Source organism: Stegodyphus dumicola, chromosome 3 (assembly GCF_044657685.1).
Source record: "Stegodyphus dumicola isolate Sdum_Otavi_A_Nest chromosome 3, ASM4465768v1".
Taxonomy (NCBI): Eukaryota; Metazoa; Arthropoda; class Arachnida; order Araneae; family Eresidae; genus Stegodyphus; species Stegodyphus dumicola.
The window spans coordinates 151,831,169-151,846,109 of NC_140770.1; the positions used below are offsets into that span (position 1 = coordinate 151,831,169).

Consider the following 14,941-nt stretch of genomic DNA (forward strand, 5'->3'; position numbering starts at 1 on the left):
CGGAAAGAGCAAAACATAACCTTCAATCCACAGCTTGCGTACATGCGACATTCAGAAAGAACAAATTTAAAAGCGGCAGACGGTAGTTCACATTTCAAATAATAAGCTGTTGCTAGAAAGTTTTATTCCAAGACAATTACTTTAATTCTTTATTAAAATCGTTCTAAAAATTTGTAAATAACCTCTGCATATTATAACAAATTTATATTTTATTTATTTCAGAAAAAAGATAAGTAACGTAAATGATTGGCGAACACTCTTTTGTATATATATATATATATATATATATATATATGCTTTGTCTTAATTTTTTCCATTAAATTTGTCCAATGCAAGAATTTCAATCATACGCAGTAAAAATGATTGACGGTTTTCCCCTTTCCCGATTAATAATGTTGCTACACAGTGTCGGCCGCATTGCGATAATCCTCTTTGATGTGTGGTTTGAAAATTCCTTCATAAAAGAAGTCAAATGTTACTTAGAAAACCAAAATTTGAGCTTTAAAGTTCTCCTAATTCTAGACCAGTGATTCTGAAACACTGTGTCGCGGCACTTTTGTGTGCCGCCAAATTTTAGAAATGTATACTAGTAAAATTTATAATGGGTTTAATCCCAGTATACGGTACACATAACAATTTGCGAAATTCGGTTTTTAAGACATTAATGAGCGCGCCAATTGTGGATCTGAGCCGATTTTGGTGCGGAATACTTCTGTATTTGAATTAACTTTGAACGAAGAAGAACTAATTTCGCTTTCTAATAATCGAGATTTAATCTTAAAATATTCCGAAGAATCAATTAATTCATTTTGGATTAACATTAGATGCGATTATCCCATGACGGCCAAAAAAGCTTTAAAAATATTATTACAGGTTTCTACATCTTATTTCTGTGAATTCGGATTTTCAGTATTAACCAACATAAAAACGAAAAAAAGATAGAGACTGTTAAATGTAGAAGACGTGGCATTGCCATTTTTACAACCAAATATAAATGAAATTATCAAAAAACATCAAGCTCAAATTTCTCATTAAAAGTATTCTTATTAATAACTTGTAATTACTCCCTTAATAAACTCACTACTGTTTTTGTAATACATATTATTTTATTTTACATTCAAAATTATTATCATAAACTTATTTACACAGTGTATTATAGGTAAGTAAACAATTTTTAAACTTATCTTTTTCTTTGTGTGCCGCCAAATTTTGAAATCGTTACAAATGTGTCGCGACAAAAAAAAAAAGGTTGAGAATCACTGTTCTAGACAGCACAGAATCCAGGACATAGTACCGAAAATCCCTCACAACAGTGCTTCCAAGCGAAGAGACTTCATTCCTGTCATTGAGCACCACTTCCTTAACCCAACCAATGGATCAAAGAATTGTAAAACATTCAAAGCCTATTATATCAGGTATGTTTACAAATTTGCAAATAAAGCACAACACAGTATTGGCATTTTGGGAGCAACTCTACGTAAGACACTGCATAGAAATGATTAAACCCGCATGGGAATAAGTGGATTCATCAACAATGAATGCTTGCCCGCATTAGCACTCCCCAGAAATTGTCAACAATGTTCAAGGATTTCCGTTGACTGAAAAATGAAGCTAAGGAAATTGCAAAAGCAATAGGTGGCGAAGGATTTTCAGATACGGAAGAAAGCTAAATCTAGGAAATTCAAAATGATTGAACTGCGTCACTTTGTCAAAAACCTGCACAATTCTAGAACTGCGTCACTCTGTCTAAAACCTGCACAATTCTATCTCATATCAAATTTTTATAGAAATATTGTATTATGTTTTCTAGATATTCTTTAAATATAACAGACTAAAAAATTACAAGAAAAATGAAAATATACTTAAAAATCTGAAGTTTTTAAAATAAAAGATAAATATTAATTGAGACTAAAAATTAATAGTGTATTTTTAAAGATTTCTATCGATGTTTGATGTACCAAAATGATCATTGCCTAAAAATATCAAAAAAGGAATATATTGTGTATTTTGTAAAGAATTCAGGAACGTAAAACATTTACCCCCTTGAAAAATACATAAAGATCTTTACTTTGGAAACAGAAGAGAAAATACATAAATTTCCTCCATTATTATATGGTCAAAGTATTTACTTTTTTTTTCCAAACCTCTATAAATAAACCATAATTATGCTGGCCGTTTCCTGATATCATCATTGAAAATCTTTTCTGATATACTTTTTGTAAGATTACATTTATCTTCTCTACCAGGGTTGAAAATTTTGTGGGACCCCCATAAGCATTGCGCAAATCCGACACGCGCGTGAGTGAAACTATGTTTCTTCACTTGCACTGTAATATAGCAGTTTTAGATAATTTACTTTAAATTTTAAAATAAAATGAAGGTTTCTATTGTAAAAAAAATGCATCGAAATGTTTGTTTTTTCTTTGTCTGTATTGTCTTATCTTTATCTATTTTCAGATACGTTGTGTAAAAATATTTGGTAATTATAAAATTCAAGTTCCACGACCCTAAATGGGGTTATGACCCACAATTTAAGAAACTCCGTTCTAGACCATTAAAATCTAATCATATTTCGCAATATTTTTCAGATATCAACTGATATTTACAGTGCTAAAACCTTTTAACTTCCGAATTTTTGGTATAATCCGACACTCATTTATTTGGATATTTTTTATAATAATTTTTCAAAAATCAGCTTTCTGAAAAACTTACTCAACTGTACGGTACTGAAAATCATCTTGATGAACTTCCTAAGGTTTACCATTTAATTTCAAGCAATTTTTAAAATATATGCATATGTGAGTTAATTATTCAATATTCATTCTCTCAATTTATGTTAATGAGCTTATGCGTAACTTGTCTACAAAAATTTGGATTACACAAATCTACCTTATCTTCAAATTATCTAAAACATTTTCAAATCAATTTTGAAGTTTATTTCATGCCGATCTATTACATCTTTCAGTTCTTCAAGAGTATTTTAGAGTTTGATCATTTTGACATCTCACAAATGAAGAACTGGATGATCTTATAACACCAGCCGACGGTGAAAGCAGCGATAGTCAAGAAAACAGCCTTTAACGTACAAGTTAAACTAATAGTTAACAATGTCTGATATAAAATGGAGATTGACCCAAATGAAGGGGGGGGGGAAAGGACACTTTATAGATTATTTTATTAATGAAATGATAGATGATGCTATGATGCCTCTGCGGAAAATTGTCGCACATCCATTTTACACTTAGAGACAACCATTAAAAACACCATGATGGCAGCCCATTCATTCGTCATCTGGGGTCAAGTAGTTTATTACCACTTTCAGAGAATTTAGCAGCTGGTAGGTTACTATTTGTCAAAGCTAATACTAAAATAAGTTCAATCAAAAAATTAAATATGACAGCACATTTAACGTTTTCAACTTCTAGCAACTGGGTCTTGCCGAATATCGCATATCTGACATAACAACATCCAAACTATAAGTCATGTATGCATTCCTCATTGAAAACATTTGTTGATGGTTGTACTAGTATAATGCAAATTAATATCATTTTGTGGTGCTTAAATATGTATAATGGGTGGTTACAGGATATCAGTGGCACTCAACTAAATTCATTTTTTTTATATAATCACACAATCTTGCAGTCAATCAGATAACAAATCATGAGATAGTTACTTTTCAATAATTTTAAATTATTTGTTAAAATGGACTGAATAGACAATCTTGGAACATCCATGTGTACAAAGAGTTTTTCGACTCCAGCATCCTGATATATTCATTATAGCTCTGATACTATCAAACTTTCTAATTTTAAATGATAACATACAATAACTTCACTTCTTTAATATCATATAATTATTATTATAACATATGTGCTGCTGTTACATATTTTTCTGGTCTAAGTACAGATTAGATAAAGTTCACAAGTTCATTATGGATAGCATGGTAGAGAATCTGTTTGGCTACCTTATAGGTAACAGTATGACTTTTGCCAACTCTTTCCCAGTTTGATTAAGAGCATCTTGGGGGTTAGAATCCAGGGATATCATACCCTTACCACCACCTTCTTCAGGAGGCTTTATGCTCTACAATTTTTAAGTGCCCCCATACCGCAGTATTATAATACATATAAAAATATTCATACCTTCAAAATCAGAATTTGAATCAGGCCTAACAATCAGATAACCGGCATCATTAACCATCATACTGTCTTTACTTGAATAATTTTATCCAGTTTTTGATCATCAATATTTTATCTGTTTGAGTACCTCAAGCTTCCTTTAATTCATTTTTTGAGTACACCTGTATTCCAATCAAATATAAGCTTTTTTAAAAAAGAGAAAATTGCTCAATCAACTAACTAAATGATTTAAATTTTCTTTCAAAGCAATCATTATATTTGTTTGGTATGTCAAAATGAAGTTTATACTTTTATTATGCATTTGCGAGAACATAAACAAAAAAAGAACAATACTGAACACTATGCTATATAGGATTAATTAAATTATAGAACAGCACTCAAGAAATATATGCCCAACAGCCGATATGCTTTTGTGGAAAATTTCCTAAGAGACACTCGTTCACATTCAATCACACACGGAAGAAAACCACAAAACTCTTACACAGCCAGCCTGTTCATATAGATTTGAATTCACATCGAACTTGCCAATGCTCAGCAATTTTACTAGTCAGTCATTGGCATGCTCCAGAACAACTTAGCCCCCCCCAAAAAAAATGGCTATTACAAAATTAATTTACCCAACATATAGTACTTTCCAATTTTTTAACCAAAGAAATATCAAAAGTCACATACATAGTTTCTTAAGAAAAAGTAATTTATAAAATTTAATATGCAAATTCTCATATGAAGTTACATATATGTAACTGGTTTAATAAATAAAAATTAAACCTTCATTATATCTAGTATCAGTAAATGTGATCATATTTGTGTTTGCAGTATCACCCATGACTTTTATCCAAAAGAAAGGCTGTGAACTTGAGATTTATGATTAGAGGGGTTTTGAAAAAATAGCTGAATTTAACTTATTGCTTTTGTGATCAGACAACTATATATGTTCTGTGATATCCTGGTAAATGTCAACTTGAAGCCAACATAATATTATTCATTTATGGAAAATCTTATAACTTTGTTAAGATTATCTTGCTTAAAATTTTCCACAAAGTTACAAATAACAATTTTTATTACTGTTTGAAATATTTTCAATGCTATGTGAGAAAAATATATTTTAATTAAAGCCCTAAATTAAAATTTTATTAGCATTTAAATTAGTTTAACTAACCCAATCAATTTCCTATTTCTATGCAAGACTTTTCTAATTTCAGGAATAATGTTCAAATAGATTACAGTACAAAGTCTGTAATCTGGACTCGGCGATTCCAGATTAGGGTTTCTCCGAATTATAGATCAATTTAAATCTGGTAAGATGGCATGCAGAAATTGTACAATTAAAAATATGAAACCGTAATTTTTGAAATAAAGAGCAGCTATGATCTAAAGAGCATCAAATTTTACAAAAAAAAAAAAAAGCTTAATATTTGTTTACTTTATTAAACATTTCTTTCAATGTGCGCATGCGTAAAGCATACGTTACGCATAGTCGAAATGAGAAAATTGCAACCAGAAAACTATTTGATGTGTATTTGTGATATTTATAATGATGAGGAAATTTATTTAAATTATATCAAACACGGAGTACATGGAGATGAAATACTACATTTATTAAAGAATTATAAGCCGAATAAAATAAAAACATATGCCCTGAAGATGAGGATAGTGCTGACAGATCAACTTCCAGTTCATTGTACGCCACGACACAGGAGATAGGAAGATAGATAGAGGTCAGGATCCGATGCAGGAGATGTGAGAAGGAGATAAGGATGATCCTACTGCTGCTAACCAAGAGTTGATTAGAAGTTGCATATGAACAACAGCAGTGGCCTCATATTGTTTTGAAGCAACAGAACTTTGGTAAACAACATGCAACGGTATTTATTCTTGATTGTCCTGCAAAATTTTTAGTCTGATAATATGCAGTTGTTGTCTCTTTTGCCATGAAGTCCACTAGCAAAATACAGCGACTATCCCAGAACATATTTACCATAACTTTACAAGTTTAGACTGTCTGAATCTCATTCTTTTGGAGAAAACATTAATCTCTCCAGTGTGGCAGTTATCTGTTTTTCTCGACATTGTGAGACTTCATTATCTTGTCTTCGGCAGGGTCCACTTTCTATGCTCCCTAAAAGAATAAGACTCTACAAGAATATCTTACCTGTATAAAATCATCTACACAGCTTTTCATTTATTAATGAAGCAAATGCTATTAACTGAAATGAAGGGAAATAACTTATAACAAAGAGAGAAAACAGAAATTTTATTTTTATTTAATCAGAAAAATGGAAAAAGTCAAAAAAATTTTAAATAAACTGTGTAACAAAAGAAAATGGCAATTTTTAAATTCACGGCTAAAAAATAAGTACAATAATTCAGCTTAAAACTACTTCATATTCCATCTGTTCAAATCTGTTTTTCAGATCACATATACATTTAAAAAAACAAAAGTTATCTGACAATTTTGATTCAGCAGATGCTAACATTCTCACAAAGAAGAGGCATATAAAAGAAATTAAGAAAAAGAAATTGCTAGCTAATCAAAATAACTATACGAAACACAGAAAAATAAATGCATACTAAATTACAAACTTCAATTTCACAGTTCAAAATACAAAAAGGATAGGAAATGCATTAAAATAGAGCATAAAAATTAATATGAAAAATTATATAGTACATTAGCTGTTTATTTCAATAAAAAAATGAGACATAAAATTAAAAAAGTACAATATCTATGACTAGGGGAATTATTTCCCTAATTTTTGCAAGATTCATTTAAATATTATACATTGGAAATCACTGCTAATAAGTGTCGAAGTATGCAAAATGAATCATAAGAGAATCTTGAGCTTTAATTGGCACAGCACCGGAGGAAAAAATAAGAGTAAAAAACAATATATATAGTATGCAACATCTGAACATATTACAAGTTGTAATTGTTTTTCATTTAAGACAATGCTTTCTAGAGAAGATTTTATAACATTTATGAAAGAGTAAAAAATTAATAAAAACTTACTTATACATATTGTTTTCAAATTTATTTTTTAGATAACTATATAAAATCATGCATAAGATTTTGAATTCAGAGTTCCAAGCAACAATATATTTTAGTATGCAACAAACACTGATTTTTTACATCAGAGCAAAAATGCCAAAAATGTCTTTAAATAAATTTGCAAACACTTAAACTTTCTGAAATATATGATTTACAGTCCTCTGCCAGGACATTTATTTTTTTCATTTTTTCACGTACGTAAAAAATTAAGTACAGTCTGCAAATAAATACCATAATGGATATGAGAATTTAGATTGAAGGCAAAATCAAATTTAGAAATTTGAAATAAATGAATAACTAAAACAAATACATCGCCCACATTAAGAATGTAATAGTATTTTATAACCTGTCTTTTTAATAAAGTTATTTGTTTATTTACTTTGATGTGTTGACATAACATTTTTATTTATAGTACGTTTATAGCCCAAACAAGTACAAAGTTTACTTGTGCAAGTTATTATTTTTTTTTTATTTCACTTAAATTTACCAAAAAAAAAAAAAAAAAGTTTAGACTTTTATAATTTTTTACATCCATATTAAATTTTACTATAAATCAAAAAATTACATACAAAATGATCAATCATAATAAAATTAAGCTATAATACACAATTCAAGATACTGCAGTAGAAAAATACATTTCCATCATATTATTAGCAAAATGTCTAAATGCTTTTTTACAAGTGAAAGCTCTTGTATGTAGTAAAATTACATATAAAAAGGATAAAAAGCACTTTTGAAAGATGTTAGTAGGAAGCATTAATCTTCAGAAAAAATGCTTTTACAGTTCCATTTCAGTAAGCCAGCTTACTATTCACTGATCATCTTTATCTTTAGCACCATGTTTTAAAATTCGAGTAAACTCTAAATAGTCAAACATTCCATGTTTATCTATGGGAGCTTCTCGGTACATTTCATCTACCTGAAAAACAAATTCAGAAGCCAATAAGCATTATTTTTTTAATGGATTAAATATAATAAACATATTACATGGACTCAAACTGAAAGGCATAATTTTATGTAGTCTTACTTCTAAAACTGATTAGACAAATGTAGAATACAGGGAAAACAAAAATTTCCAAATTTTACTTATTGAGAATACACGGAAAACAAAAATTTCCAAATTTTACTTACCGTAATTTCGCACGTATAGTCCGCAGACACGATTTTGTATAAAAAAAATTTCAAAAATCGTCAAATAGTCCGCACCACCGGATAATCCGCGGACTATACGTCCGAAATTACGTTTTTTTAATACGGCAATATTCCCATGCTTTTTAAACATATCCTTTTGTTTGCGCCAATTTCTCACTGCTTTCTCGTCCACTTCAAAATAACAGGGTAAAATCCTAGTATACGATGCAGCCTTGGCGCGACTTTGAAAATTATCGCCAACACCAAAAATGATCCAAAGAACGTCTATATATATATAGTATACACACATAGTATATGTATATACACACATAATATATATACTATATACTATGTTTAACTATATATTTTCTTTGAATGATCCGTTAACTACTCATCGTATATGTCCCGTTTTCACTGCTCATCATAAAGTCGCCAAAAGTAGCCAAATCCCGTGTGCACCGAATACTAGGATTAAACCAATAACGGCCCGCTTCTCTATTTCCATCTTTGTCAACTACCTTGAGTTTAACTCAGCAGTAAAACTCCGGCGATGTTTCATCAACGTTATCGAAGATGAAAGACAAAATACGAAAACAAAATACTGTGCAACGTGCTATACTCGTGATAAGTGGTAATGAAATGTGACCTTCGACCCCACTCACTCGGTGTTGCCAAACCACGCTATAAGTAAACGAATGACGCTTTTTTTTTTCGTACTCCAGGTACTTGCTACTATGGCTGTCAGTTACGCTAAAGCAGTGCAAAGGATACTGGGATACAACACTCTGGTTGCGCTAAGTGAGTGCTCATACATACTTTCTTTGGCTCATGTCTCGGCATCGCTTGATGCGCCAGCCTGGATTTTAGGAGCTCTACTTGCTACTACTTATTCGTTCTGCACTATGCTCTATGGTTTACTATCGATACGATACATACGAATGTTTTCTTGGAATCTCGCGCTTTTTTTATATTTGATCATCAGCAGTTCACGACAGTGTGTTTTTTAAATTTCAACGATTTTAACCGTGAACAACCAGCGTATTATCCGCACTGGTGGATAGTCCGCAGCTTCAAAAATTCGCATTTTAAACACAGATAGTCCGCGGACTATACGCGCGAAATTACGGTAAATATGTTTTATGTATAATATTTCTTTATTTATACAAATATAAAAAATTATAATCAAATTCTTGCCATGCTTGTCCTGAATATCTGTTGTTTATATTTACACAATAGTAAAAATGAAATGAACGTAACACCTTTAACTTATGTACTAAGGAAAAGATCAGATCAACTGATTTAAAAGACAGCTCTAAGGTATTAATACCATGTGTTTTACAGTAATTAAATAACCTCGTATACTATCGCATACAGCAAACAGGTAACATCCTGCCTTTATACAGACATCCAATATTCACTGGAACTGTCACATGCTCTAAAAGAATGGCAAATCAATTCCACAAAACAAATGCTGAATGGGATTAATGGTAACAATGTTATGATATGAACACTAAAAGCCTTCTGTTGGCATTTTTTAAATAACTTAAGACAGAAAAAGATTAATACAGAAGGGGGAGAAAATAAAAGAAATCAGGCACACAAATCTACAGTATGAAAATGTATGTGTGAAAAGAACAGCATTACATGTCAGACATATATTTTAATTATAAAATTTACCCTGAAATTAAACTTCATTTGCTGCATAAGAACACATGGTCCCAAAAAAAAAAAAATGTTTTATACAAGACCAGAATTTTTACGTACCAAAAACATTGATTTGTACACTATTGAAATTCATATGCCTGAAAATGATTACTATCCTAATAGATCGAAAATTCCTTAAAGTATATGGTGTATTTAACAGCAAAACATATGTTGTTGCATATGTGTGGGTTCATAATAGATTAAATGCACACAAAACTTATGACAGCTTCCTAAGATTTATTTTACCAAAGGAAACACTTCACAGTTCTGGAACTTTGCAAACAAATAACCGAACACTCTTTCAAACTACTAAGAATGTTAAACAAAACAAAATACATCTAAAAGGTGAAGCTCTGATGGATATCTCAATATTCCATATTCAGCTCCAAATTAATAACTGAGAAACTGATGGTTTCTCCAGTTTTGTATAGTTTTTCCCGACTACCGAGAAGTCTCTAGTACTTCATGAAATTACTCGAAGATATACGAGAGCCAGATACAGTTACATAGAGGCTCAATTAGAGTTATTCAATTACAATACCAATTACAGTTATACAGGAACTGGACCAAAATGTCACCAAATTTGGCGACTGCAATAAAAACACCAAACAAATTTTGGCAAAATATTTGTCTATGTAACATATTTAAGTGATTAAATTTTCAAGATCACAGGTTAATGCAAGGATGAAAACAGCCATTTCAAACGTGAAATACTGGTACATATATAATTGGTGTAACTGCCCAAAATCTGAAAACAAATGTGCATGTATCATGCCGTATAGGTGCCGGATGTCACTTTGTGTGATGTTGTTCTATGCCTGTTCTTTTTGGTCAGTCAATACAGGGATGGTTAATGCTGGTTGTGGATAACACTGGAGTTGCCGTCCAATAATGTCCCACATAAGCTTGATTGGAGAAAGATCTGGTGATCTAGCAGGACAAGACAACAGGTCGACACTCTGTAAAGCATGTTGGGTTACAACAGCAGTATGAGGGCGAGCATTATTCTGTTGGAAAACACCTCCTTGAATGCTGTTCATGAATGGCAGCATAATAAGTTGAATCACCAGACTGACGCACAAATTTGCAGTCAGGATGCATGGGATAGCTCCTGCTGTCATACGAAATCGTTTCTCAGACCATAACTCACTCCAGGTATAGGTCCAGTGTGTCTAGGCCTCAGACAAGCTTTCATCAGAAAACACAGTAGATCACCACTCTGGCCTCCAAGCCTGACACTATTGAGGTCATACACGGCATTCACGGTTTCAAACATACACGATTTCGGGTCAGTGGAGTGCATGCTACAGAGTGTCTGGCTCACAGCTGTCCTTCAAGTAACCAATTTCTAACAGTTTACTGCGTCATTGTGGTGCCAACTGCAACTCAAATTTCTACTGCAGGACGCAGTACGATTCAACAGAGCCATACATCAAACACATTGGTCTTCCCTCTTTAGTAATGCTACAATTGGCCGCCCAGAACCTGATCTTCTTGAGCCAGTATCTTCCCTTGACTACTGCTGCCAATAATCATGCACAGTGGATACATTCCTGCCAAGTCTTTCTGCAATATCAAGGAAAGAAAATCCTCCTTGTAGCCCTATTTACATGACCTCACTCAAACTCGCTGATTGTCGATAATGGCTTCTCCGCCTTCCTAAAGACATTCTTCACTAACATCAACTTACTATGTTTCAATGATAAATAATACTTATGAACTTCAGAGCGTGTATTTAAAGCAAAATTGATTTGCATGTTAATAGTGTCCCTACTAGTATTACATTTATTATGACACCTAAGAGTTTCACATTAATATACAAAACACAACATTATTAGAAAGCGTAGAACCTGAGTACTTAAATATCAATGTAATAAACTTACATCTTCTTCAGAGAATCGATCACCCATTGTAGTAAGAAGTTCTCTGAGACGCTCTTCATTAATTCGACCAGTATTTTCTTCATCAAAACAAGCAAAGGCATTTTTTATCACATCTTCTGGATCAGTTCCTTGCAAACGCTCTCCAAATAAAGTTAAGAACATTGTGAAATTTATTGGCCCTGGAGCTTCTTTCATCATTCCATCTAAATAATCATCATCTGGATTTTTACCTAATTTGATTGATAAGGAGTTCATTAATTGACTATTTGATAATTGACATAATAACAACATCATTTTCATAACTGACACTTCATATCAAATATTTCTGACATAGTAGCCAATATATCTGTTTAAAATACTATGAAAGTAAAGAATCACTTTTTAAAAGAAATTTCTGGAGATACTTCAGTCCCTCATATCTCACTGTAAATATTATTTATTATAGCAATGAAATCCATTTGGGAGCATTGCTGTTTTGGATAAAGGTGTCTGACCTTCGCTTAAGTGTTTTTACAGAATGAAATAACAAACATAATTATCAGAAAGGAGGTTAAGTACATTCAGTACACCACAACTTCACAACCTTATTTACATGACCTCACTGAGTGCGAGTGTTATTAATTTTAAACAAGAACAGGTTTGCTATATTAGAAGTTAAAAGGCCCACAGAAGATTATCATAAAACACCACATGTAATATGCCAGTCAGCACTCTGAATAATGTGGTCAGAACCATGTCATGCAGATTTGTGTGTTTAAGAACAAGATAGTCATTTCCAGCATTCCCGCATAATGATCCTTCTTATACACTCATGCTGTAACTTCATAACCCTACACTTATATAATAATACTGGAAGGTGTTCCAACAAAAACATCTGATCTAATAGTTTCCAAACAAATGGAAAATGCTTTTATGTACTTACAACAGGTAAATCTTTAAATTTAAGGATATCAAATTTGATTTGACCTTGCAACACTGGCAATGTTGATTCATTTTGCAGCTTCATTATACCTTAGTGAACATGGAGTATTATATAAGCAAACAGGGAGTTTTGATTGCAAAAACTCATTATCAAAACAACATACGTTACACACAGACTGTTAAGAAGGTTTGTACAGTCTTTTGATGTGAAAATAAACCTAATAAAACAACACTTTGCAGATTGATAAAGAAATCTGAGAATACAGCTTCAAGAGTGACCATTAAATTACCAAGTTCTTGATTCAGCCCATGTGTTGAAGCTATCCCTATTACACGTGACAGTTTGTTGTAAGAATCAAAATATCCGACATTAAATAACAAGCACAAAAGAACTGAAAGAGGAAATTGAATGTGTCCTTAGTCAACTTGATAAGTAGCTTTGTAAAAAAGTAATTACGAATTTCATCAAGAACAAGTGTATTTTTAAATCAAAATGTTTACACCTATATGTAAAAATATTTTCAATTTTCTTAAAGCATATTAAATCCAGCACTTTTGTTGGATTATTTACGTAAATAAGAGCCAGTTTAAGTCTTTATAAAGTCCTCAACAAAGATATCAAAGAGGCAAAGGATTGTAAATTCACAATTGTCAATGAAAGCTTTCCTATATTACATATTGCCTCTAAATAATTGATTGAAAATAAAAAAGAATAATACAAAAATATATATAGTACCCAGATGAACCTCAGGACCACCAACCCAAAAATAAATAAATAAAATAAAACGATACAAAAAAAAAAAAAAAAAAAAACCTGCCTTAAAAAATCTAGGGCTGGAGAAGATAATACCCAACAAAAAGAGGGGGGAGGTGTGCCATAAATATGATTCCCACCCCAGCTAATCAAGATTTCTGCATGTAACTTTCAAATACTTGCTGGCTAATGTCCCATTGTAGCCAATATGAATGTATTGAAACTGTAGAGGATCACACTAGGGGGGAGGGCAAGGGCGGCACTGTGAATTCTGATGCTCAGTGCAATCTTTGCAGGTTCTAAATTCTGTTGTCTGGTACCTTTTTAAATTCTAAAATTTTGGCATCTCTAATTTTTACTGCTTGGTGAATTTCTCTAAATTCTAATATTTTTGCTACAGTACTGATCTGTGGGGTAAGGATATTATTCTTCTGTTACCATGCCATCAACAGCTAGTCTAAAATCTGCAAAATAACCAATGTCGAGACTCGCTGAAGATTCGAAGATTCCAGATCTCAAATTGGAGGGTAGTAAACTATAAGCAAAGCCCTAATGTTGCCATGTCTTCATGTCATCTTACTAGATTTAAAGTGATGATGGAAAATCCAGAATTGCCGAAGCCGCAACGATTCTGGATCTCGGACATTGTACTGTATTTTATTCAAAACCTTTTGTAAAAATGTATGAAAATAATTATATTTTGAATACATGCTATAAAATATTATTGCATGTAAGAAATAATGATGCTTTTTTTGCTATGGCAGCAGCTGAGACTGAATCGCAAATCAGCTGCGATATCTTGCCAAAATCTGGCTACATGTTGAATCGACCCTGACAGTAATATCTCACAGTAATGACAGTTTATACCTTACCACATGATCGTATATTAACACCTGCTGCATGTGCTTTACCTTGTCACATAACTGTATAATAGCACTGTGTTACACCTCTGCTCTTGCTTTATTCTCATATTATTCATTTTTGATGAAGTTTTAGAATTTGCATAGTTTACTTTAAAATACATTCACTTTTTTGGGGGGGTTGCAAATATGACATTAACAATCTTTAATTTACCAAGTAATGACATGTATGCCATATCACTTCTTCTAGAAAGAGGTCTTTTACCTCAAAAATGACTATGCAGACATGGCCACAACATGAAACTGTGTTAACTACGAAACTATTTGGAGGTGCTTTAGATTTATGTATTCTTGGGCAGAGAAGCTGACGTCCATGAAATGGTGTAACAAACAGTTTAATATGTGTGAAAGTGTTGACTGGAACAATTACATGCAACAAAATAATAAGGTACTCTTCGGTTATCAAGACCGAATTCAGAAGTGTATGTCTATATGTACATGTA

The 14,941-nt window shown here is 31.9% G+C and overlaps 1 protein-coding gene across 2 annotated transcripts in view; it reads right to left on the bottom strand.

Moving 5' to 3' along the window:
- Nucleotides 1-6,380: 6,380 nt before the first annotated feature.
- Nucleotides 6,381-14,941, bottom strand: part of LOC118185826 (myosin regulatory light chain sqh-like) — a 29,164-nt gene continuing 20,603 nt past the window's right edge. For both annotated transcript variants that reach the window (XM_035355744.2, XM_035355748.2), the window contains 2 exons: nucleotides 11,904-12,133; nucleotides 6,381-8,104 (listed from right to left, as the gene is read on the bottom strand). In XM_035355744.2, the coding sequence (XP_035211635.1) occupies nucleotides 7,997-8,104; nucleotides 11,904-12,133 (338 nt within the window). In that variant the 3' untranslated portion in view covers nucleotides 6,381-7,996. The remainder of the gene's footprint in view (nucleotides 8,105-11,903; nucleotides 12,134-14,941) is intronic.